Raw genomic sequence first — 24,611 nt, 5'->3', positions numbered from 1 at the left:
AAGCTTTTAAGTTTAATTAGGTCCCATTTGTTTACTTTTGCTTTTATTTCCAATATTCTGAGAGGTGGCTCATAGAGGATCCTGCTGTGATGTATGTTGGAGAGTGTTTTGCCTATGTTCTCCCCTAGGAGTTTTATAGTTTCTGGTGTCTTATGTTTAGATCTTTAATCCATTTTGAGTTTATTTTTGTATATGGTGTTAGAAAGTGGTCTAGTTTCATTCTTTTACAAGTGGTTGACCAGTTTTCCCAGCACCACTTGTTAAAGAGATTGTCTTTTCTCCATTGTATATTCTTGCCTCCTTTGTCAAAGATAAGGTGTCCATATGTGTGTGGATTTATCTCTGGGAAATTATTTGTTCTAGCTCTGTGAAAAATACCATTGGTAGCTTGATAGGGATTGCATTGAATCTGTAGATTGCTTTGGATAGTATATTCATTTTCACTATATTGATTCTTCCGATCCATGAACATGGTATATTTCTCCATCTATTAGTGTCCTCTTTGATTTCTTTCACCAGTGTTTTATAGTTTCCTATATATAGGTCTTTAGTTTCTTTAGGTAGATATTTTCCTAAGTATTTTATTCTTTTTGTTGCAATGGTGAATGGAATTGTTTCCTTAATTTCTCTATTTTCTCATTATTAGTGTATAGGAATGCAAGGGATTTCTGTGTGTTGACTTTATATCCTGCAACTTTGCTATATTCATTGATTAGCTCTAGCAATTTTCTGGTGGCATCTTTAGGGTTTTCTATGTAGAGGATCATGTCATCTGCAAACAGAGTTTTACTTCTTCTTTTCCAATTTGGATTCCTTTTATTTCTTTTTCTGCTCTGATTGCTGTGGCCAAAACTTCCAAAACTATGTTGAATAGTAGTGGTGAAAGTGGGCACCCTTGTCTTGTTCCTGAATTTAGGGGAAATGCTTTCAATTTTTCACCATTGAGGATAATGTTTTGTTTTGTTTTGTTTTTTAATTTTTTAAATTTTAAAATCTTTAATTCTTACATGCGTTCCCAAACATGAACCCCCCTCCCACCTCCCTCCCCACAACATCTCTCTGGGTCATCCCCATGCACCAGCCCCAAGCAAGCTGCACCCTACGTCAGACATGGACTGGCGATTCAATTCTTACATGACAGTATACATGTTAGAATTCCCATTCTCCCAAATCATCCCACCCTCTCCCTCTCCCTCTGAGTCCAAAAGTCCGTTATACACATCTGTGTCTGTTTTCCTGTCTTGCATACAGGGTCGTCATTGCCATCTTCCTAAATTCCATATATATGTGTTAGTATACTGTATTGGTGTTTTTCTTTCTGGCTTACTTCACTCTGTATAATTGGCTCCAGTTTCATCCATCTCATCAGAACTGATTCAAATGAATTCTTTTTAACGGCTGAGTAATACTCCATTGTGTATATGTACCACAGCTTTCTTATCCATTCATCTGCTGATGGACATCTAGGTTGTTTCCATGTCCTGGCTATTATAAACAGTGCTGCGATGAACATTGGGGTACATGTGTCTCTTTCAATTCTGGTTTCCTCGGTGTGTATGCCCAGAAGTGGGATTGCTGGGTCATAAGGTAGTTCTATTTGCAATTTTTTAAGGAATCTCCACACTGTTCTCCATAGTGGCTGTACTAGTTTGCATTCCCACCAACAGTGTAGGAGGGTTCCCTTTTCTCCACACCCTCTCCAGCATTTATTGCTTGTAGATTTTTGGATCGCAGCCATTCTGACTGGTGTGAAGTGGTACCTCATTGTGGTTTTGATTTGCATTTCTCTAATAATGAGTGATGTTGAGCATCTTTTCATGTGTTTGTTAGCCATCCGTATGTCTTCTTTGGAGAAATGTCTATTTAGTTCTTTGGCCCATTTTTTGATTGGGTCGTTTATTTTTCTGGAATTGAGCTGCAGAAGTTGCTTGTGTATTTTTGAGATTAGTTGTTTGTCAGTTGCTTCATTTGCTATTATTTTCTCCCATTCAGAAGGCTGTCTTTTCACCTTGCTTATATTTTCCTTTGTTGTGCAGAAGCTTTTAATTTTAATTAGATCCCATTTGTTTATTTTTGCTTTTATTTCCAGAATTCTGGGAGGTGGATCATAGAGGATCCTGCTGTGATTTATGTCTGAGAGTGTTTTGCCTATGTTCTCCTCTAGGAGTTTTATAGTTTCTGATCTTACATTTAGATCTTTAATCCATTTTGAGTTTATTTTTGTGTACGGTGTTAGAAAGTGATCTAGTTTCATTCTTTTACAAGTGGTTGACCAGTTTTCCCAGCACCACTTGTTAAAGAGATTGTCTTTACTCCATTGTATATTCTTGCCTCCTTTGCCAAAGATAAGGTGTCCATATGTGTGTGGATTTATCTCTGGGCTTTCTGTTTTGTTCCATTGATCTATATGTCTGTCTTTGTGCCAGTACCATACTGTCTTGATGACTGTGGCTTTGTAGTAGAGCCTGAAGTCAGGCAAGTTGATTCCTCCAGTTCCATTCTTCTTTCTCAAGATTGCTTTGGCTATTCGAGGTTTTTTTGTATTTCCATACAAATCTTGAAATTATTTGTTCTAGTTCTGTGAAAAATGTGGCCGGTAGCTTGACAGGGATTGCATTGAATTTGTAAATTGCTTTGGGTAGTATACTCATTTTCACTATATTGATCCTTCCGATCCATGAACATGGTATATTTCTCCATCTATTAGTGTCCTCTTTGATTTCTTTCATCAGTGTTTTATAGTTTTCTATATATAGGTCTTTAGTTTCTTTAGGTAGATATATTCCTAAGTATTTTATTCTTTTTGTTGCAATGGTGAATGGAATTGTTTCCTTAATTTCTTTTTCTACTTTCTCATTATTAGTGTATAGGAATGCAAGGGATTTCTGTGTGTTGATTTTATATCCTGCAACTTTACTATATTCATTGATTAGCTCTAGTAATTTTCTGGTGGAGTCTTTAGGGTTTTCCATGTAGAGGATCATGTCATCTGCAAACAGTGAGAGTTTTACTTCTTCTTTTCCAATTTGGATTCCTTTTATTTCTTTTTCTGTTCTGATTGCTGTGGCCAAAACTTCCAAAACTATGTTGAATAGTAGCGGTGAAAGTGGACACCCTTGTCTTGTTCCTCACTTTAGGGGAAATGCTTTCAATTTTTCACCATTGAGGGTAATGTTTGCTGTGGGTTTGTCATATATAGCTTTTATTATGTTGAGGTATGTTCCTTTTATTCCTGCTTTCTGGAGAGTTTTTATCATTCTCTGCATCTATTGAAATAATCATATGGCTTTTATTTTTCAATTAGTTTTGTGGTGTATTACATTGATTGATTTGCAGATATTAAAAAATCCTTGCATCCCTGGGATAAAGCCCACTTGGTCATGGTGTATGATCTTTTTAATGTGTTGTTGGATTCTGATTGCTAGAATTTTGTTAAGGATATTTGCATCTATGTTCATGAGTGATACTGGCCTGTAGTTTTCTTTTTTTTTTTGTGGCATCTTTGTGAGGTTTTGGTATTAGGGTGATGGTGGCCTCATAGAATTAGTTTGGAAGTTTGCCTTCCTCTGCAATTTTCTGGAAGAGTTTGAGTAGGATAGGTGTTAGCTCTTCTCTCAATTTTTGGTAGAATTCAGCTGGCAAGCCATCTGGACCTGGGCATTTGTTTGCTGGAAGATTTCTGATTACAGTTTCAATTTCCGTGCTTGTGATGGGTCTGTTAAGATTTTCTATTTCTTCCTAGTTCAGTTTTGGGTAGTTGAACTTTTCTAAGAATTTGTCCATTTCTTCCATGTTGTCCATTTTATTGGCATATAATTGCTGATAGTAGTCTTTTATGATCCTTTGTATTTCTGTGTTGTCTGTTGTGATCTCTCCATTTTCATTTCTAATTTTATTGATTTGATTTTTCTCCCTTTGTTTCTTGATGAGTCTGGCTAATGGTTTGTCAATTTTATTTATCCTTTCAAAGAACCAGCTTTTGGCTTTGTTGATTTTTGCTATGGTCTCTTTTGTTTCTTTTACATTTATTTCTGCCCTAATTTTTAAGATTTCTTTCCTCCTACTAACCCTGGGGTTCTCCATTTCTTCCTTTTCTAGTTGCTTTAGGTGTAGAATTAGGTTATTTTATTTGACTTTTTCCTTATTTCTTGAGGTATGCCTGTATTGCTATGAACTTTCCTCTTAGCACTGCTTTTATAGTGTCCCACAGGTTTTGGGTTGTTGTGTTTTCATTTTCATTCATTTCTATGCTTATTTTGATTTCTCTTTTGATTTCTTCTGTGCTTTGTTGATTATTCAGCAGCGTGTTGTTCAGCCTCCATATGGTGGAATTTTAATAGTTTTTCTCCTGTAATTGAGAGCTAATCTTAATGCATTACGGTCAGAAAAGATGCTTGGAATGATTTCAATTTTTTTGAATTTACCAAGGCTAGATTTATGGCCCAGGATGTGATCTATCCTGGAGAAGGTTCCGTGAGAACTTGAGAAAAAGGTGAAATTCATTGTTTTGGGGTGAAATGTCGTATAGATATCAGTTAGGTCTAACTGGTCTATGGCATCATTTAAAGTTTGTGTTTCCTTGTTAATTTTCTGTTTAGTTGATCTATCCATAGGTGTGAGTGGGGTATTAAAGTCTCCCACTATTATTGTGTTATTGTTAATTTCCCCTTTCATACTTTTTAGCATTTGTCTTACATATTGTGGTGCTCCTATGTTGGGTGCATATATATTTATAATTGTTATATCTTCTTCTTGGATTGATCCTTTGATCATTATGTAGTGTCCTTCTTTGTCTCTTTTCACAGCCTTTGTTTTAAAGTCTATTTTATCTGATATGAGTATTTCTATTCCTGCTTTCTTTTGGTCTCTATTTGCATGGAATATCTTTTTCCAGCGCTTTGCTTTCAGTCTGTATGTGTCCCCTATTTTGAGGTGGGTCTCTTGTAGACAGCATATATAGGGGTCTTGTTTTTGTATCCATTCAGCCAGTCTTTGTCTTTTGATTGGGGCATTCAACCCATTTACATTTAAGGTAATTATTGATAAGTATGATCCCGTTGCCATTTACTTTATTGTTTCTGGTTCGGATTTATACCCCCTTTTTGTGTTTCCTGTCTAGAGAATATCCTTTAACATTTGTTGGAGAGCTGGTTTGGTGGTGCTGAATTCTGTCAGCTTTTGCTTGTCCATAAAGCTTTTGATTTCTCCTTCATATTTGAATGAGATCCTTGCTGGATACAGTAATCTGAGCTGTAGCTTATTCTCTTTCATCTCTTTAAGTATGTCCTGCCATTCCCTCCTGGCCTGAAGAGTTTCTATTGAAAGATCTGCAGTTATCCTTATGGGAATCCCCTTGTGTGTTATTTGTTGTTTTCCCCTTGCTGCTTTTAATATTTGTTCTTTATGTTTGATCTTTGTTAATTTGATTAATATGTGTCTTGGAGTGTTTTGCCTTGGGTTTATCCTATTTGGGACTCTCTGGGTTTCTTGGACTTGGGTGATTATTTCCTTCCCCATTTTAGGGAAGTTTTCCACTGTTATATCCTCAAGTATTTTCTCATGGTCTTTCTTTTTGTCTTCTTCTGGGACTCCTATGATTCGAATGTTGGGGCCTTTAACATTGGTCTCTGAGATTGTCCTCATTTCTTTCAATTTGTTTTTCTTTTTTCCTCTCTGATTCATTTATTTCTACCATTCTATCTTCTAATTCACTATTCCTATCTTCTGCTTCTGTTATTCTACTATTTGTTGCCTCCAGAGTGTTTTTGTATCTCATTTATTGCATTATTAATTATATATTGACTCTTTTTTATTTTTTCTAGGTCCTTGTTAAACCTTTCTTGCATCTTCTCAGTCCTTGAATCCAGGCTATTTATCTATCATTCCATTTTGATTACAAGATTTTGGATCATTTTCACTATCATTATTTGGAGTTCTTTATCAGGTAGGTTCCCTATATCTTCCTCTTTGGTTTGGTGGGCATTTATCCTGTTCCTTTACCTGCTGGGTATTCCTCTGCCTCTTCATCTTGTTTATATTGCTGCGTTTGGGGTGTCCTTTTTGTATTCTGGCTGTTTGTGGCATTCTCTTTGTTGTGGAGATTCCTCGCTGTGGGTGCGGTTGTATCAGTGGCTTGTCAAGGTTTCCTGGTTAGAGAAGCTTGTGTCGGTGTTCTGGTGGGTGGAGCTGGATTTCTCCTCTCTGGAGTGCAGTGAAGTGTCCTGTAATGAGTTATGAGATGTCAGTGGTTTTGGAGTAACTTTGGGCAGCCTGTATATTGAAGCTCAGGGCTGTGTTCCTGTGTTCCTGGAGAATTTGCGTGGTATGTCTTCTTCTGGAACTTGTTGGCCCTTGGTTTCAGTGTAGGTATGGAGGCGTTTGATGAGCTCCTGTCAATTAATGTTCCCTGGAGTCAGGAGTTCTCTGGTGTTCTCAGGGTTTGGACTTAAGCCTCCTGCTTCTGGTTTTCAGTCTTATTTTTACAGTAGTCTCAAGACTTCTTCTGTACAGCACTGATGATAAAACATCTAGGTTAAAGATGAAAAGTTTCTCCACAGTGAGGGACACTAGAGAGGTTCACAGAGTTACATGGAGAGGAGAAGAGGGAGGAGGGAGTTAGAGGTGACCCGAATGAGATGCAGTGGAATCAATAGAGGAGAGAGCATGCTAGCCAGTAATCACTTCCTTATGTACACTCCACAACTGGACCTCTCAGAGATGTTCATGGAGTTATACAGAGAAGAGAAGAGGGAGGAAGGAGACAGAGGTGGCTAGGGGGATAAAAGGGGGGAATCAAAAGGAGAGAGACAGATCCAGCCAGTAATCAGTTCCCTAAGTGTTCTCCACTGTCTGGAACACACAGAGATTCACAGAGCTGGGTAGAGAAGAGAGAGGGTAGGGAGGAGATGCAGGTGACCTGGTGGAGAAAAAGGAGAGTCCAAAGGGGGAGAGAGCAGTCAAGCCAGTAATCTCACTCCCAAGTAAAAATGGGTACTGAAGATTGGGTTCTTAAAGGTACTAATTGATAACAAGTACCAAAAAGCAAAGATTAAAAATCTAGAGTTCAGTTCAGTTGCTCAGTCGTGTCCGACTCTGCGACCCCATGAGTCGTAGCACGCCAGGCCTCCCTGTCCATCACCAACTCCCGGAGTTCACTCAGACTCACATCCATCGAGTCTGTGATGCCATCCAGCCATCTCATCCTCTGTTGTCCCCTTCTCCTCCTGCCTCCAATCCCTCCCAGCATCAGAGTCTTTTCCAGTGAGTCAACTCTTTGCATGAGGTGGCCAAAGTACTGGAGCTTCAGCTTTAGCATCATTCCTTCCAAAGTTTGGAATTTCAAAAATACAATATTAAAGAAAAGAAGAAAAAAAGAGAAAAGGAAAAAAAAAAACAAAGTCACAAAAATTATAAAATATATACATATGAAGTTTGCTTTTAAAAAATAGGGTCTTTTTTTTTGCAAAGTAATAGTAGGTTATAAAAGTTAAAATTGAAGGAGTAATAGAGGACTTAAAATTTAAAAAAAAGAATGATCGTAAAAATAGTAAAAATATATCTAAGACTTTCTCTGGTGGTGTTGTTGGTATTGTGGGGTCAGTTCATTTTTGGATAGTTCCTTGGTCTGGCTTATATTTCTCAAGATCTATAGGCCCCTTCCTATGTAGTCAGTACTAATGACAGGGGTTTAATCTATTGCACCTGTGACTTCCAAGGCGGGTCCCTCTGTTTTAGCATCTTCTGTTTGCTGGTCTCTTCAGTGTCTGATTTCCGCCCTGACACAAAGGGGGCGGTGGTGGACACATTTTTAGGCTCACTTGTTCAGTTGCGCTGTGGGGAGGGAGGGACGCTGCTAACAAATAACACTGGCATGTGCTCGCAGTGCCTCAGCCACGCTGGGCCTGCCCCCGCTCACGGTGTGTGTACCCTCCCTGCCCACACTGCTCAGGCTCTAGGTTGCTCCGCCAGGAACCGTCCAAGGCCGGCCCTGGGCTGCATACATCTCCCAGGTCTAAGCCGCTCAGGTTCAGGCGCTCGCATAGTCCTCAGAGGCGCAGACTCGGTTGGGTCTGCGTTTTGTGCCCTTCCCAGGTCTGAGCAGCTCAGGTGATGGGGTGTTTGGTGAGCGCGGTCGCTGCAACTTATCGCCTCCCCCATCCCTGCCGCTTGGTTTTCTGGGTGTACAACTGGTGCACCTTCTCAGGTGGATGTTGACTGTCCAGAACCCCCAAAAGTCTTAGTTAACAAAGAAGCCTGTTTGCAGTTTGGTAGATAATGTCTCTCTGGGGCTGTGATTGCCCCCTTCCAGCTCTGGCTGCCTGTCACTGGAGGGGGATGGTCTGCAGCCGGCTAGTTCTGTTCAGTCCTTTGTTCTGTGCTCCGGGCCTGGCGGTGTCTTTGGGCTTTTCGCATGGTAGCTGTCCCACAGTCTGGTTTGCTAGCCCAAGTTAGTTTGCTCAGATTGCCCTCGGGACATTCAGGCCAGATCCTTACTCTAAGCAATGCAGCCCACGCCTCCCTGCCCAGCCCCCGCTTGCTAGTGGCATGCGCAGGCGTCTGCGCTGCTTCTCTGCTGGGGGAGTTACCGTTGGGCTCGTGATCTGTGGGTTTTAATTAATTATTTATTTTTCCTCCCTGTTATGTTGCCTTCTGTGCTTCCAAGGCTCGCCACAGACTCGGCAGTGAGAGTGTTTCCTGGTGTTTGGAAACTTCGCTGTTTTTAAGACTCCCTTCCCGGGACGGAGCTCTGTCCCTACCTCTTTTGTCTTTTATATATTTTCCTACCCCCTTTCGAAGACAATGCGCGCTTTTCTGAGTGCCTGATGTCCTCTGCCGGCGTTCAGAAGTTGTTTTGTGGAATTTACTCAGCGTTTAAATGTTCTTTTGATGCATTTGTGGGGGAGGAAGTGGTCCCCCCGTCCTATTCCTCCAACATCTTGTTTTCTCTCCCCTTTGTTTGTTTGTTCTTAACAGAGATTGTCCTTTTTGATGTTCAGGTTGTCCCATCTTTGGTTAGTCGGAGTCCTTTTGATACCTCTCCAGTAGTCTTTGATAGCTTTCTTGCTTCTTGGTAAAACAACATGTTCCAAGATCCTTTTGTATATTACTGCCCCAGGCCTGAGTGAGTGAGTGAAGTCACTCAGTCATGTCCGACTCTTTGCAACCCCATGGACTGTAGCCTACCAGGCTCCTCCCTCCATGGGATTCTCCAGGCAAGAGTACTGGAGTGGGTTGCCATTTCCTTCTCCAGGGGATATTCCCGACCCAGGGATCGAACCCTGGTCTCCTGCATTCCAGGCAGACGCTTTAACCTCTGAGCCACCAGGGAAGTCCTCAGAGTTGCCATTGCTCTTTTTTTGGTAGGATATGATACTGCTTTGGGCATAAGAGGTACACATTGCTCCTGACTTGGTTACTGCTCTTATACCTTTTCAGTGGATAAAGGTAGGCATTTCTATAAATAGAAGAGATGTTCCTGGTATTTCTCATTCAAATTTAGGACTTCAGAGTTTTAAATTCTTTGATTTTGTATTTGTGTTTCTTTTCTCATATGCTGAAAATTTTAGTTCTGAATGATAGTTTAATCTTATACAATAGTTTCAGAATAGCAGTATCAACATTACTAATACGATTACGGAGAATAGTGTATTTTTTTTTTAAATTTCCTTTTGTTCTTAGAATATATGCCACTGGGATATACAGTTTTTTTACTGTGTTTTAAAGTCATTTGAAATAGTTAAGTACCAAAGGGAGCTAGATTCATCTTCTATTTTTAAAGATTTAAAAAAAATCTAATTTTGCCTTATGTACATGGTTCCAAGTTCAAATTCATATCTACAAAGTAGGGTACATTTGGAAAAGTCTAGGTTTTATGCCTGTCTCCTCTTCCTGTTCTTGCCCTTTTCCTAAAGATAACTTTTTTAAAAATTAATTTTTGGAATATCCTTCTATTTCTAAAATATAAGTACATAGAAATATATATAATTATATACATATAAATTTGTACATTTCCTTTCTTATATAAAAGGTAGCTTATTATATACTGCTTGTTTTTTAATGTCAGTGTATTCTCAGGTTTCCTTCGTAGCAGTATGTAGGTATCACGCATTTATTTTTGTAGCTATATAGTGCTTCATGATGAGGATGTACCTGTGTTGGTTCATTCAGTCAGTCTTTTGCTAGTGCCATTGGCCTTATGAATGTATCTTCTTTTTTATTTTGCCCGTTTATATTGGGATAAAGCCCTGTCAAGTGGGCATGCTGAGTCATAGATTCAGTGACTGTGTCATTTTGTGGATATTGTCAAATTTTCCTCCATAGTGTTTGTGCCATTTTACATTTCCAGAAAAGCAAATGCATTCCCACAATGATTCAGTGAACCTCTCATGTATGCAGAGGTGAATTAGGAGTACATGAGATCAAAGAAAAAGTATCATGGTTCCTGATAAAATGTCAGTGTTTAATGAAAACCTCATTTCTCATGTCGAGTGAATTGACTGATAAACTATATTCACGTGAAAAAGAAATATTCAGGTTTAGATGTTTGCTTTGCTGTATGTGTGTGTATTATGAACAAAGAATGAAAAATACTATTTTAGGGAAAGGTAATAAATTAAAATTGAATGTTAAATACTTTAAAGGCCTTGTTGATGTGATCTTCCTTTTGGCATAGTGAATATTTTGGGTAAATGAGCAAAGTTTAGTTTCATTTTAAGGACTGAAATTACTGTTTACTACAATAAAGAAAACATTCATTGGATTTGAAATTTGGTATTTGCAGATTTAATAGTGAGAGTTTTGATTGTCCATATACAGTTGTCCCTGAATACCACCCACAGGGCGTTGGTTTAAAGACTCACTCCCACCCCATATCAGAATTCCCGGGTGCTCAAGTCCCTTATATAAAATAACACGGTATCAACATGTATCCTATGCACATCCTCCCATATACTTAAAATCATTGTTTATAATCCTATAATAACTAATACAGTGTAAATTCTGTGTAAATAGTTGCCAGTGTGTGGCAAATTCAAGTTTATTTTTTGGAACTTTCTGGAATCTTTATTCTGAATTTTTTCTACCTGAGGGTGTGGAATCCCTGGATATGGAGGGCTGACTGTATGTCTTTGAAGGCCTGATTACAGATTACATGTAATTTTGAGAGTGTATAAATATTTTGTGAAAAAGTTGGCTTAAAGTTCAACATTCAGAAAACGAAGATCATGGCATCTGGTCCCATCACTTCATGGGAAATAGATGGGGAAGCAGTGGAAACAGTGTCAGACTTTATCTTTTTGGGCTCCAAAATCACTGTAGGTGGTGACTGCAGCCATGAAAATAAAAGATGCTTACTCCTTGGAAGAAAACTTATGACCAACCTAGATAACATATTGAAAAGCAGAGACATTACTTTGCCAACAAAGGTCCGTTTAGTCAAGGTTATGGTTTTTCCTGTGGTCATGTATGGATGTGAGAGTGGACTGTGAAGAAAGCTGAGCGCCGAAGAATTGATGCTTTTGAACTGTGGTGTTGGAGAAGACTCTTGAAAGTCTCTTGGACTGCAAGGAGATCCAACCAGTCCATCCTAAAGGAGATCAGTTCTGGGTGTTCATTGGAAGGACTGTTGTTGAAGCTGAAACTCCAATATTTTGGCCACCTGATGTGGAGAGCTAACTCATTTGAAAGGATCCTGAAGTTGGGTAAGATTGAAGGCAGGAGAAGGGGATGACAGAGGATGAGATGGTTGGATGGCATCACCGACTCAATGGACATGAGTTTAGGTAAACTCCGGGAGATGGTGATGGACAGGGAGGCCTGGCGTGCTACAGTTGATGGGGTCACAAAGAGTTGGATGCGACTGAGCTTCTGAACTGAACTGACTGAAATATTTTGTCAGTTCCCTTCCTTCCCAGCTTTACTGTGGCCTTGTTGTTCCCTACTTGTCTTATTTTTTTAACACTTTTTTATTAAGAATATGAGAGAGTAAAATTTTTCAGTTTAATAATTTTTTTTTTGTATTTTATTATGAAATTATGTGCTATAGTAGTGCTTGTGTTTGGGATTTTTTCGAGTTTGGGGAAGGTGTTAGTCATGATTATCAAAGTACTGTTGTAATAAAGAAACAATTGAGAAGAGAGATTGAGGTGACGTAGAAGACCTTGATTTTCAGAATAACAAGTTCAGAATTTGTTCTTTAGACAGTGGGAAATCAATAAAAGTTTATAAGATTTCTTTATATTTTTCAAGTGAAAAACTTGAGTGGTACACTTTTTAGTTTTCATGTAAATTTTGTTATATAGTTGTGTAGTTTATGAAATATTTTTTACATATGGAGAAACTGAAGCATGCATATTACTGTTAATGGCTGACTGATAACATATTTATTAAGTTGTACTCTGTGCCAGATGCATAGTACATTACTAAATACTTTATGTGGGTTTTCTTCCTCAATCCTCACTGCAGCCTAATGAAGGGAGTATTATTTTCCTTATTCTCATCCCATTAGAGAGATAATTTAAGGCTTCAATTCAGTTCAGTCACTCAGTTGTGTCACTCTGACTCTTTGCCACCCCATGAATCGCAACACGCCAGGCCTCCCTGTCCATCACCATCTCCCGGAGTTCACTCAAACTCACGTCCATCGAGTCAGTGATGCCATGCAGCCATTTCATCCTCTGTCATCCCCTTCTCCTCCTGCCCCCAATCCCTCCCAGCATCAGAGTCTTTTCCAATGAGTCAGCTCTTCGCATGAGGTGGCCAAAGTACTGGAGTTTCAGCTTTAGCATCATTCCTTCCAAAGAACACCCAGGGCTGATCTCCTTTAGAATGGACTGGTTGGATCTTCCTGCAGTCCAAGGGCCTCCCAAGAGTCTTCTCCAACACCGCAGTTCAAAAGCATCAATTCTTCGGCACTCAGCTTTCTTCACAGTCCAACTCTCACATCCATACATGACTACTGGAAACCATAGCCCGGACTAGACGGACCTTAGTCGGCAGAGTAATGTCTCTGCTTCTCAATATGCTGTCTAGGTTGGTCATAACTTTTCTTCCAAGGAGTAAGCTTTTAATTTCATGGCTGCAGTCACCATCTGCAGTGATTTTGAAGCACAAAAAGATAAAAGTCTGACACTGCTTCCACTGTTTCCAAATCTATTTCCCATGAAGTGATGGGACCAGGTGCCATGATCTTCATTTTTTGAATGTTGAGCCTTAAGCCAACTTTTATCTCTCCTCTTTCACTTTCATCAAGAGGCTCTTTAGTTCCTCTTCACTTTCTGCCATAAGGGTGGTGTCATCTGCATATCTGAGGTTATTGATATTTCTCCCAGCAGTCTTGATTCCAGCTTATGCTTCTTCCAGCCCAGCGTTTCTCATCATGTACTCTGCATATAAGTTAAATAAGTGGGATGACAATATACAGCCTTGACATACTCCTTTTCCTATTTGAAACTAGTCTGTTGTTCCATGTCCAGTTCTGACTGTTGCTTCCTGACCTGCATACAGGATTCTCAAGAGGCAGGTCAGATGGTCTGGTATTCTCATCTCTTTCAGAATTTTCCACAGTTTATTGTGATCCACACAGTCAAAGGCTTTGGCATAGTCAATAAAGCAGAGATAGATGTTTTTCTGGAACTCTCTTCCTTTTTCCATGATCCATCAGATGTTGGCAATTTGATCTCTGGTTCCTCTGTCTTTTCTAAAACCAGCTTGAACATCAGGAAGTTCACGGTTCACGTACTGCTGAAGCCTGGCTTGGAGAACTTTAAGCATTACTTTACTAACATGTGAAATGAGTGCCATTGTGCAGTAGTTTGAGCATTCTTTGGCATTGCCTTTCTTTGGGATTGGAATGAAAACTGACCTTTTCCGGTCCTGCTGCCACTGCTGAGTTTTCCAAATTTGCTGGCATACTGAGTGCAGCACTTTCACAGTATTATCTTTCAGGATTTGAAATAACTCAACTGGGATTCCATCACCTCCACTAGCTTTGTTCGTAGTGATGCTTTCTAAGGCCCACTTGACTTCACATGCCAGGATGTCTGGCTCTAGGCGAGTGATCACACCATCGTGATTATCTTGGTCATGAAGATCTTTTTTGTACAGTTCTTCTGTGTATTCTTGCCATCTCTTCTTAATATCTTCTGCTTCTGTTCAGTCCTTACCATTTCTGTCCTTTGTCGAGCCCATCTTTGCATGAAATATTCCCTTGGTATGTCTGATTTTTTTGAAGAGATCTCTAGTGTTTCCCATTCTGTTGTTTTCCTCTATTTCTTTGCATTGATTGCTGATGAAGGCTTTCTTATCTTTTCTTGCTATTCTTTGGAACTCTGCATTCAGATGCTTATGTCTTTCCTTTTCTCCTTTGCTTTTCACTTCTCTTCTTTTCACAGCTATTTGTAAGGCCTCCTCAGAGAGCCATTTTGCTTTTTTGCATTTCTTTTTCTTGGAGATGGTCTTGATCCTTCTCTCCTGTACAATGTCACGAACCTCAGTCCATAGTTCATCAGGCACTCTGTCTATCAGATCTAGTCCCTGAAATCTATTTCTCACTTCCACTGTATAGTCATAAGGGATTTGATTTAGGTCATACCTGAATGGTTTAGTGGTTTTCCCTACTTTCGTCAATTTAAGTCTGAATTTGTCCATAAGGAGTTCATGTGCTGAGCCACAGTCAGCCCCTTGTCTTGTTTTTGCTGACTATATAGAGCTTCTCCATCTTTGGCTGCAAAGAATATAATCAATCTGATTTCGGTGTTGACCGTCTGGTGATGTCCACATGTAGAGTCTTCTCTTGTGTTGTTGGAAGAGGGTGTTTGCTATGACCAGTGCATTCTCTTGGCAAAATTCTATTAGCCTTTGCCCTGCTTCATTCTATATTCCAAGGTCAAATTTGCCTGTTACTCCAGGTGTTTCTTGACTTCCTACTTTTGCATTCTACTCCCTTACAATGAATAGGACATCTTTTGTGGGTGTTAGTTCTAAAAGGTCTTGTAGGTCTTCATAGAACCATTCAACTTCAGCTTCTTCAGCATTACTGGTTGGGGCATAGACTTGGATTCCTGTGATATTGAATGGTTTGCCTTGGAAATGAACAGAGATCATTCGTTTTTGAGATTGTATCCAAGTACTGCATTTCAGACTCTTTTGTGGGCCATGATGGCTACTCCATTTCTTCTAAGGGATTCCTGCCCACAGTAGTAGATATAATGGTCATCTGAGTTAAATTCACCCATTCCAGTCCATTTTAGTTCGCTGATTCCTAGAATGTTTATGTTCACTCTTGCCATCTCCTGTTTGACCACTTCCAGTTTGCCTTGATTCATGGACCTAACATTCCAGGTTCCTATGCAATATTGCTCTTTACAGCATCAGACCCTGCTTCTATCACCAGTCACATCCACAGCTGGGTATTGTTGCTTTTTACAGCATCAGACCTTGCTTCTATCACCAGTCACATCCACAGCTAGGTATTGTTTTTTCTTTGGCTCCATCCCTTCATTCTTTCTGGAGTTATTTCTCCATTTGTCTCCAGCAGCATATTGGGGACCTGCTGACCTGGGGAGTTCCTCTTTCATTATTGTATCATTTTGCCTTTTCATACTGTTCATGGAGTTCTCAAGGCAAGAATACTGAAGTGGTTTGCCTTTCTTTTCTCCAGTGGACCACATTCTCAGACCTCTGCACCATGACCTGCCCGTTGGGTGGCCCCACAGGGCATGGCTTAGTTTCATTGATTTTGACAAGGCTGTGGTCCTAGTGTGATTAGATTAACTAGTTTTCTGTGAGTGTGGTTTCAGTGTGTCTGCCCTCTGATGCCCTCTTGCAACACCTACCGTCTTACTTGGGTTTCTCTTATCTTGGATGAGGGGTATCTCCTCACCGCCACCCCTCCTGACCTTGAACGTGGAGTATCTCCTCTCGGCCCTCAGATTTAAGGCTTAGAGAAATGTAATGCATTATCCTGGGCCTATTGGGAACATTATTAAGATAATCAGTGAACTTTGATTGGGGCCTGTTGTTTAGATGGTAATAGTGATCAGTGTTAATGACATCTTGATTTTGGTGATGTGTTACTTAGGATATAGACACTGAGATGTTAAGAGGTAATGCTTATCATGTGTAAAATCTATTCTCAAATGGTTCTAAAATGTTAACAGTTTCATAATGTGGGTGAAATATATATATATAATATATATATATATCTGCAACTTTTTGTAAATCTGAAATTATTTCAAAATAAGAGAAAACACTGAGTCATCCAGTCACGTGTGACTTTCTTTGAAGCGGAACAGAATAGTTCATTGAACCTAGTCTCTCTTACTCTGAGTGTGTGTATCTGTCTGTCTTTACTGCTGCTTCTTTTTCTAACCAAAGACACATATGATAGCAAAGTTAATATCAAGCAAATTTTTATTCATTCCTCATTGTTACTTATTAATTACTTACTGTAACAGTGTTATCCATCACTTTCAAGTTTATTTTGAATCAGATGATTTTCCTTTTATACTATTTATACTCTGAGGTCATTCATTAAATTTTAAATGACTGTAGTTTTTTTCCTGTTTAATTTTATATTTTATAATGGATTGTTAAACACATTCTATAAATATACATCTTACTTTAATTTTAAATGTCAGTATCTCAAAATATTTTTCTGCTTTTTAATGTAGGTTGTTCTATGATGAGGCTTTTGCTATGGCTAATGACCCCTTGGAAGGCTTCCATGAAGTGAACCTTGCTTCACCTACTTCTCCAGACCTCCTTGCTGTGTATGAACCAGGAACTCAAGAGCAGACTACCTCACCTAGCGTCATCTACCGGCCACATCCTTCAGCTTTGTGCTCCACCCCTATCCAGGCTAATGCCTTAGATGTTTCTGACCTTCCTACACAACCTGTGTATTCCTCCCCAAGACGTTTAAATTGTGCGGAAATATCCAGTGGCAGGTAGGAGAGAATCAAGATGCTTGTTTTAGAGCATTGTATTAAACAAATGAATTTTGCTTGGTTAACTTATTTTAAGTTTTATTATTTTAGAAAATTTGAATAATATAAGGTTGTTTATGAAGAGTAATACATGTTAATGATTAAGAGCAGGGGTCGCAGACTTTTTATGTAAAGGGCCAAATAGCAAATATTTTAGGCTTTGTGGGCTACACAGTCTCTGTTTTGACTGCTGGACATGACTACTAAGATGTAAAAGTAGTCATAAAAGTGAAGTCGCTCAGTCGTGTCCGATTCTTTGAAACCTTGTGGACTGTAGCCTGCCAGGCTCCTCCAACCATGGGATTCTCCAGGCAGGAATACTGGAGTGGGTTGCCATTTCCTTCTCCAAAAGTAGTCATAGGCAGTATGTAAATGGATAAGCGCCAGTAAAACTTTGTATGTGAACCTTGAATTTTGGATTTTATATAATTTTCTTGAGCCACAAAATATTACTGTTTTGATTATTTTCAACCATTTGAAAATGTAAAAATCAATTTTGGCTTGTGGGCCTTCAGGGAACAGGTGGCAGGCTGGATTGATTCTACATTTAGTTTGCAGACCCCTGTTCTAGAGTTTCACTATCGAATAGAACTTTCTGGCATGATGAAAATATTCTCTGTGGCTATGATGGCTATGATGGCTGTGAAGGACTTGAAATGTTGTTGCTTTGGCTCTGGACATACTATTAATTAGTTCTGGTGGTGAACAAATTGGATAATGCAGTTATAGGCATGTGTGTTTATGCCAGTTAATACTTGAGCACTTGCTGATGTTTGTTTGAACTCTCCTTTACAGCGTCCATGGTACAGATCCAGCACCTTGTTCTACCTCTGGAGTCACAGCTGGGTTACTTAAACTAACTACAAGAAAGGACAACTGTAGTGCAGAGAGGGAGTTTTTACAGGGTGCTACTATAACAGAAGCTTGTGATGGCAGTGATGATATTTTTGGGTTGAGTACTGATAGTCTGTCCCGCTTACGAAGCCCATCTGTTTTGGAAGTTAGAGAAAAGGGCTATGAAAGATTAAAAGAAGAACTTGCAAAAGCTCAGAGGGTAAGCAAAAATATATTTTATTCTTCTATATGTTACATTGAAAATGAATATTTGTCCGTGGGGGCAACTCAAGTGAAATTATAGTTCTACACTTTTCCTTTGCATATGCGCAGTCTCAGTTACTGTTGGGCAGCATTTAGGAATCTGGGAATTGGTCTCAATAGTAAAGAAGCTCATCCAAGAATACGAACGGAAGAAAAGAGACTCTAATTCTTTTTTCCCCCTTTCCTTCTCTTGCATTTTCTGTAGTGCAGATTTGGGGAGCTACATTCTGTGTGTGGATTTTTTTCCTCTCTACACGTGGTTGATTTTGTGATTATTTACTTGAAGCCATTAGATCCAAGTCATTATATTTTGAGGAATAGTTTTAGTAATAATGCTGTGCTGTTCAGCTAAATTTGAATGTTTTCTGTATCTTAACTTGGAGATTTGTCTTTTTTCATAATTTGTTCTATTTCTCACTTGCTCATCTTTTACATTTCTGATATTCCCAAATTTGTGACTAAATTTCTTTCTTTTTCTGAGTCTGTAATTAAACTTTAAAGGGACATTTGTAGCACTAAGTATTTATACATTAGAGAAAAGGAAAAGTTTCAAATCAACAATCTAGTCTGCCACTTCAAGAAACTAGAAAAAGATGAGCAAAATAAAACCAGAAGCAAGCAGAAGGAAGAAAATAATAAAAAGCAGAAACAAAGAAATTGGTAACATAAAAAGTAGAGAAAATGAACAAAACAAAGGCTGGTTCTTTAAAAAGATCAATAAAATTGACAAGCCTCTAACAAGACCAAAAAAAAACAAGAATAGAAGACACAATAGCAAGAATGAAATAGGGGATATCACTACAGACCCTGCAGATGTTAAAAGTAGTAAAGAAATAATACAAGCAGCTCTACGTATATAGATTTCACACTAAGGTGAAATGGACCAATTCACATTTAGAAAGTTGAGAAGATAGGGAAATCATTCTATAACATAATTTCCACATATTATGACATTTTACAAATATATATTCCCATTTTCTCCCCCAACAGACTTGTTTCTCAGGAGTATAACACTGATTTTGGTATCCCTGGTGCCTAGCATAATAAGGTACAATGCCTGGTGTGTGTATGTCTCTATAAATGCTTCAGTGGATGGCTGATGGTTAAGCAGCCATAAAGAGACATTAAAACATTTTGGTTGACTATATCAGAAAGAAAAATCAATATTATTTTAAACTTTTCCCTAAAGGTAGGGGGTGTTGTGAGATGTAGTTATATTTGGCCTATGTCATCTGGCTCAGACTCTTTTGTCTTAGCACAGAATATTAAGTGAAGTCACAATTTATATAGAGGTGAACTATTGGGCATATATATCCATGTTTGAGAATACATTGTGGTTACTTATTCATCAGGATATATTGCCAGTTTCTTAGCTCAGATTGAAAATTTGTTAGTTTGTTGTATTTAGAAGTACTGTTGACATAATTGAAATGATAATGATGTGTGAATACATGCAAATGGTGAATTCTGTTATGAAGAATACAAGATAGTATTGATATTTAGAGCTTAAGACTTGTAAAGGACTGTTGAATATGAAAATATTTCCTGGATTATAGCAATATGTGAATCAAAATTATGTCAGTAGTCATTCTTTTTATTTTGATGATTAAGAGTGGTTAAACAGTTCCCATTTTTCCATCCTTTTACTTTTAATCTGTTTTTGTCTCCCTGTTTAAAGTGGGTTTTCTTGTAGGCAGCACGCCATTAGATCTTTTTTTTAATCCTGTCTAATAATCTCTGCCTTTTAATTGGTGTGCTTATGTTAGACTATTCACATTTAATGTGATATAGTTTGGTTTAAATCTGCCAATTTGTTTTCTGTTTGTCTCTTATGTTTCTTTCTCCCCTTTCCCTTTTATGCCTTTTGGATTAATTCTGTATATTTTGTGATTTCATCTTTGCTCTGTTGGCTTATCAGTTATATGTTTTTGCTAATTTCATGATTGCTTTAGGGTTTATTGTATGCATCTTTAATCAGTCTCTACTTTCTAGTGATATTATACTACTTCATATATAAGAACTTACAAAAATATATTTGACCCTTGGACAATGTGGATTCAGGGGCACTGACCCCTGTTGTTGAAAATCTGCATATGAATTTCCAGTCAGCCCTTTATATATATAGTTCCACACCCTTGGAGTCAATCAGTCATGGATTGTGTGGTACTGTAGTTTGTATTTATTGAAAAAATAATCCACATTTAAATGGACATGTGCAGTTCAAACCCGTGTTGTTCAGAGGTCAAGTGTACTTTTATTTCCCCCTTTCAGTTTTTATGCTATGATTACCATATATTTTACTTCTTCATATATTTTAAATTTCAGGATACATTTAGCTTATTTTTTCATTAAACAATTGGTTATTTTTAAAGGGATTTAAAAACCCATATGCATGCTATGCATGCTAAGTCACTTTAGTTGTGTCTGACTCTCTGCGACCCTACAGACTATAGCCCACCAGGCTCGTCTGTCCATGAGATTCTCCAGGCAAGAATACTGGAGTGGGTTGCCATGCCCTCCTCCAGGGGATCTTCCCAACTCAGGGACTGAACCTGTGTCTCTTTTGTCTACCTGCATTTGCAGGCAGACTAGTGCCACCTGGGAAGCCCGTTTAAATTGTCAGAATCCTTATATTTACCCATGTAGTTACCATTTATAGTGCTTTTCATTCCTTTATGTGGATCCAGAATTTCCATCTCATAACATTTTCCTTCTACTTGAAGGGCATCCTTTTAACATTTTTTGTTGTATGCTGCTGATAAATTTTTTTTAGCTATTGTGTATCTTGAAAGATCTTTTTTTCATCTTTGTTTTTGAAATGTATTTTCACCAGCTAAAGCATATCAGGTTGATAATTTTTTTCTACCAGTATCATTATTTTGAAGGTATTGTTCCATCGTGGTCTAGCTTGTACTGTTTCTCATGAGACGCCAACTGTTATCCTTACTTTTGTTTCTCTGTACAGTGATGTGATAGTTCTCTCTATCATTAGCTGCAGATGATTTGATTATGGTGTGTCTTGTTGTAGTCCTCTTCAGGTTTCTTGAGCTTGGAATTTCTTGATCTTCTTAAGTGTGTAGGATGCTTGTTTTTTTCATAGAAATTGGGAAATTTGGCCATTACTTCTTCAAAGCGTTTACATACCTCCTCTATCTCTCCTCTCCTTTGGGACTCCGGTTACATGCACATTCAGTTCAGTTCAGTCGCTCAGTCTTGTCTGACTCTTTCTGACCCCATGAATCGCAGCATGCCAAGCCTCTCTGTCCATCACCAACTCCCGGAGTTCACCCAAACTCATGTCCATCGAGTCGGTGATGCCATCCAGCCATTTCATCCTCTGTCGTCCCCTTCTCCTCCTGCCCCCAATCCCTCCCAGCATCAGAGTCTTTTCCAGTGAGTCAACTCTTCTCATGAGGTGGCCAAAGTATTGGAGTTTCAGCTTCAGCATTAGTCCTTCCAATGAATACCCAGGACTGATCTCCTTTAGAATGGACTGGTTGGATCTCCCTGCAGTCCAAGGGACTCTCAAGAGTCTTCTCCAACACCACAGTTCAAAGCATCAATTCTTCGGCGCTCAGCTTTCTTTACAGTCCAACTCTCACATCCATACATGACCACAGGAAAAACCATAGCCTTGACTAGACGGACCTCTGTTGACAAAGTAATGTCTCTGCTTTTGAATATGCTATCTGGGTTGGTCATAACTTTTCTTCTAAGGAGTAAGTGTCTTTTAGCTTCATGGCTGCAATCACCATCTGCAGTGATTTTGGAGCCCCCCCAAATAAAGTCTGACAGTTTCCACTGTTTCCCAATCTATTTCCCATGAAGTGATGGGACCAGAAGCCATGATCTTTGTTTTCTGAATGCTGAGCTTTAAGCCAACTTTTTCACTCTCCTCTTTCACTTTCATCAAGAGGCTTTTTAGTTCCTCTTCACTTTCTGCCATAAGGGTGGTGTCATCTGCATATCTGAGGTTATTGATATTTCTCCTGGCCGTCTGATTCCAGCTTGTACTTCTTCCAGCCCAGCATTTCTCATGATGTACTCTGCATATAAGTTAAATAAGCAGGGTGACAATATACAACCTTGACGTACTCCTTTTCCTATTTGGAACTGGTCTGTTGTTCGATGTCCAGTTCTAACTGTTGCTTCCTGACCGGCCCACAGGTTTCTCAAGAGGCAGGTCAGGTGGTCTGGTATTCCCATCTCTTTCAGAATTTTCCGCAGTTTATTGTGATCCACACAGTCAAAGGCTTTGGCATAGTCAATAAAGCAGAAATAGATGTTTTTCTGAAACTCTTTTGCTTTTTTGATGACCCAGCAGATGTTTGCAATTTGATCTCTGATTCCTCTGCCTTTTCTAAAACCAGCTTGAACATCAGGGAGTTCACGGTTCACGTACTGCTGAAGCCTGGCTTGGAGAATTTTGAGCATGACTTTACTAGCGTGTGAGATGAGTGCAATTGTGCGGTAGTTTGAGCATTCTTTGGCATTGCCTTTCTTTGGGATTGGAATGAAAACTGACCTTTTCCAGTGCTGTGGCCACTGCTGAGTTTTCCAAATTTGCTGGCATATTGAGTGCAGCACTTTCACAGCATCATCTTTCAGGATTTGAAAGAGCTCAACTGGAATTGCATCACCTCCACTAGCTTTGTTCATAGTGATGCTTTCTAAGGCCCACTTGCCTTCACATTCCAGGATGTCTGGCTCTAGGTGAGTGATCACACCATCGTGATTATCTTGGTCATGAAGATCTTTTTTGTACAGTTCTTCTGTGTATTCTTGCCAGCTCTTCTTAATATTGTCTGCTTCTGTTAGATGCATACCATTTCTGTCCTTTATGGAGCCCTTCTGCATGAAATGTTCCCTTGGTATCTCTAATTTTCTTGAAGAGATCTAGTCTTTTCCATTCTGTTGTTTCCCTCTATTTCTTTGCATTGATCACTGAGGAAGGCTTTCTTGTCTCTTCTTGCTATTCTTTGGAACTCTGCATTCAGATGCTTATATCTTTCCTTTCCTCCTTTGCTTTTCACTTCTCTTCTTTTCACAGCTATTTGTAGGCCTCCTCAGACAGCCATTTTGCTTTTTTGCATTTCTTTTCCATGGGAATGGTCTTGATCCCTATCTCCTGGACAATGTCACGAATCTCCGTCCATAGTTCATCAGGCACTCTGTCTATCAGATCTAGTCCCTGAAATCTGTTTCTCACTTCCACTGTATAATCATAAGGGATTTGATTTATGTCATAACTGAATGATCTAGTGGTTTCCCCCACTTTATTCAATTTAAGTCTGGATTTGGTAATTAGGAGTTCATGATCTGAGCCACAGTCACCTACAGGTCTTGTTTTTGCTGACTGTATTGAGCTTCTCCATCTTTGGCTGCAAAGAATATAATCAATCTGATTTCGGTGTTGACCATCTGGTGATGTCCATGTGTAGAGTCTTCTCTTGTGTTGTTGGAAGAGGGTGTTTGCTATGACCAGTGCATTCTTTTTGCAAAACTCTATTAGTCTTTGCCCTGCTTCATTCCACATTCCAAGGCCAAATTTGCCTGTTCTCCAGGTGTTTCTTGACTTCCTACTTTTACATTCCAGTCCTCTATAATGAAAACGACATCTTTTGTGGGTGTTAGTTCTAAAAGGTCTTGTAGGTCTTCATAGAACCATTCAACTTCAGCTTCTTCAGCATTACTGGTTGGGGCATAGACTTGGATTCCTGTGATATTGAATGGTTTGCCTTGGAGACGAACAGAGATCATTCTGTCGTTTTTGAGATTGCATCCAAGTACTGCATTTTGGACTCTTTTGTTGACCATGATGGCTGCTCCATTTCTTCTAAGGGATTCCTGCCCACAGTAGTAGATATAATGGTCATCTGAGTTAAATTCACCCATTCCAGTCCATTTTAGTTCACTGACTCCTAGAATGTCAACGTTCACTCTTGCCATCTCCTGTTTGACCACTTCCAATTTGCCTTGATTCATGGACCTAACATTCCAGGTTCCTATGCAATATTGCTCTTTACAACATCAGACCTTGCTTCTATCACCAGTCACATCCACAGCTCAGTATTGTTTTTTCTTTGGCTCCATCCCTTCATTCTTTCTGGAGTTATTTCTCCACTGATCTCCAGTAGCATGTTGGGCGCCTACTGACCTGGGGAGTTCCTCTTTCGGTATCCTGTCATTTTCCCTTTCATACATGCACATTAGACTGCTTTAAGTTGTCCCATAAGTCACTGGTAATGTATTCATTCTTTTTTTAATCTTTTTTCTGTTTAATTGTGATTGATTTCTATTGCTGTGTGTTCAGTATCACTATTTTTTCCTCATCTGTTGCATCTAATATGTTAATTCTATACAGTGAATTTTTTTTTTTTTTTAATCACAGATGTGGTAGTCTTCATCACTGAAAGTTTGACTGGATCTTTTAAGTATTTTACTTAACATGCTTTGTCTTAGCTTCTTAAACATATGCAATACAGTTTAATAACATGTAATCCCTATGTACTAATGCTTTTATCTCTT

The 24,611-nt window shown here is 39.0% G+C and overlaps 1 protein-coding gene across 7 annotated transcripts in view; it reads left to right on the top strand.

The window, feature by feature from the left end:
• Positions 1–24,611, top strand: part of RAB3IP (RAB3A interacting protein) — a 69,650-nt gene that overhangs the window by 15,401 nt on the left and 29,638 nt on the right. For 6 of the 7 annotated variants that reach the window (XR_001918056.1, XR_001918057.1, XR_001918055.1 and 3 more), the window contains exons 2-3: positions 16,671–16,946; positions 17,781–18,039. Coding sequence is in view for 4 of the 7 variants with exons in the window: in XM_018047952.1 (XP_017903441.1) it covers positions 16,696–16,946; positions 17,781–18,039 (510 nt within the window). In the remaining 3 variants the exon portion in view is untranslated. Of the gene's footprint in view, positions 1–5,901; positions 5,945–16,670; positions 16,947–17,780; positions 18,040–24,611 lie in introns of those variants that run through there. The other variant, XM_018047951.1, reaches the window with a different exon arrangement.

The sequence above is a fragment of the Capra hircus genome, chromosome 5 (genome assembly GCF_001704415.2).
Source record: "Capra hircus breed San Clemente chromosome 5, ASM170441v1, whole genome shotgun sequence".
Lineage (NCBI taxonomy): Eukaryota > Metazoa > Chordata > Mammalia > Artiodactyla > Bovidae > Capra > Capra hircus.
This window is presented reverse-complemented; position numbering and strand designations above follow the sequence as displayed.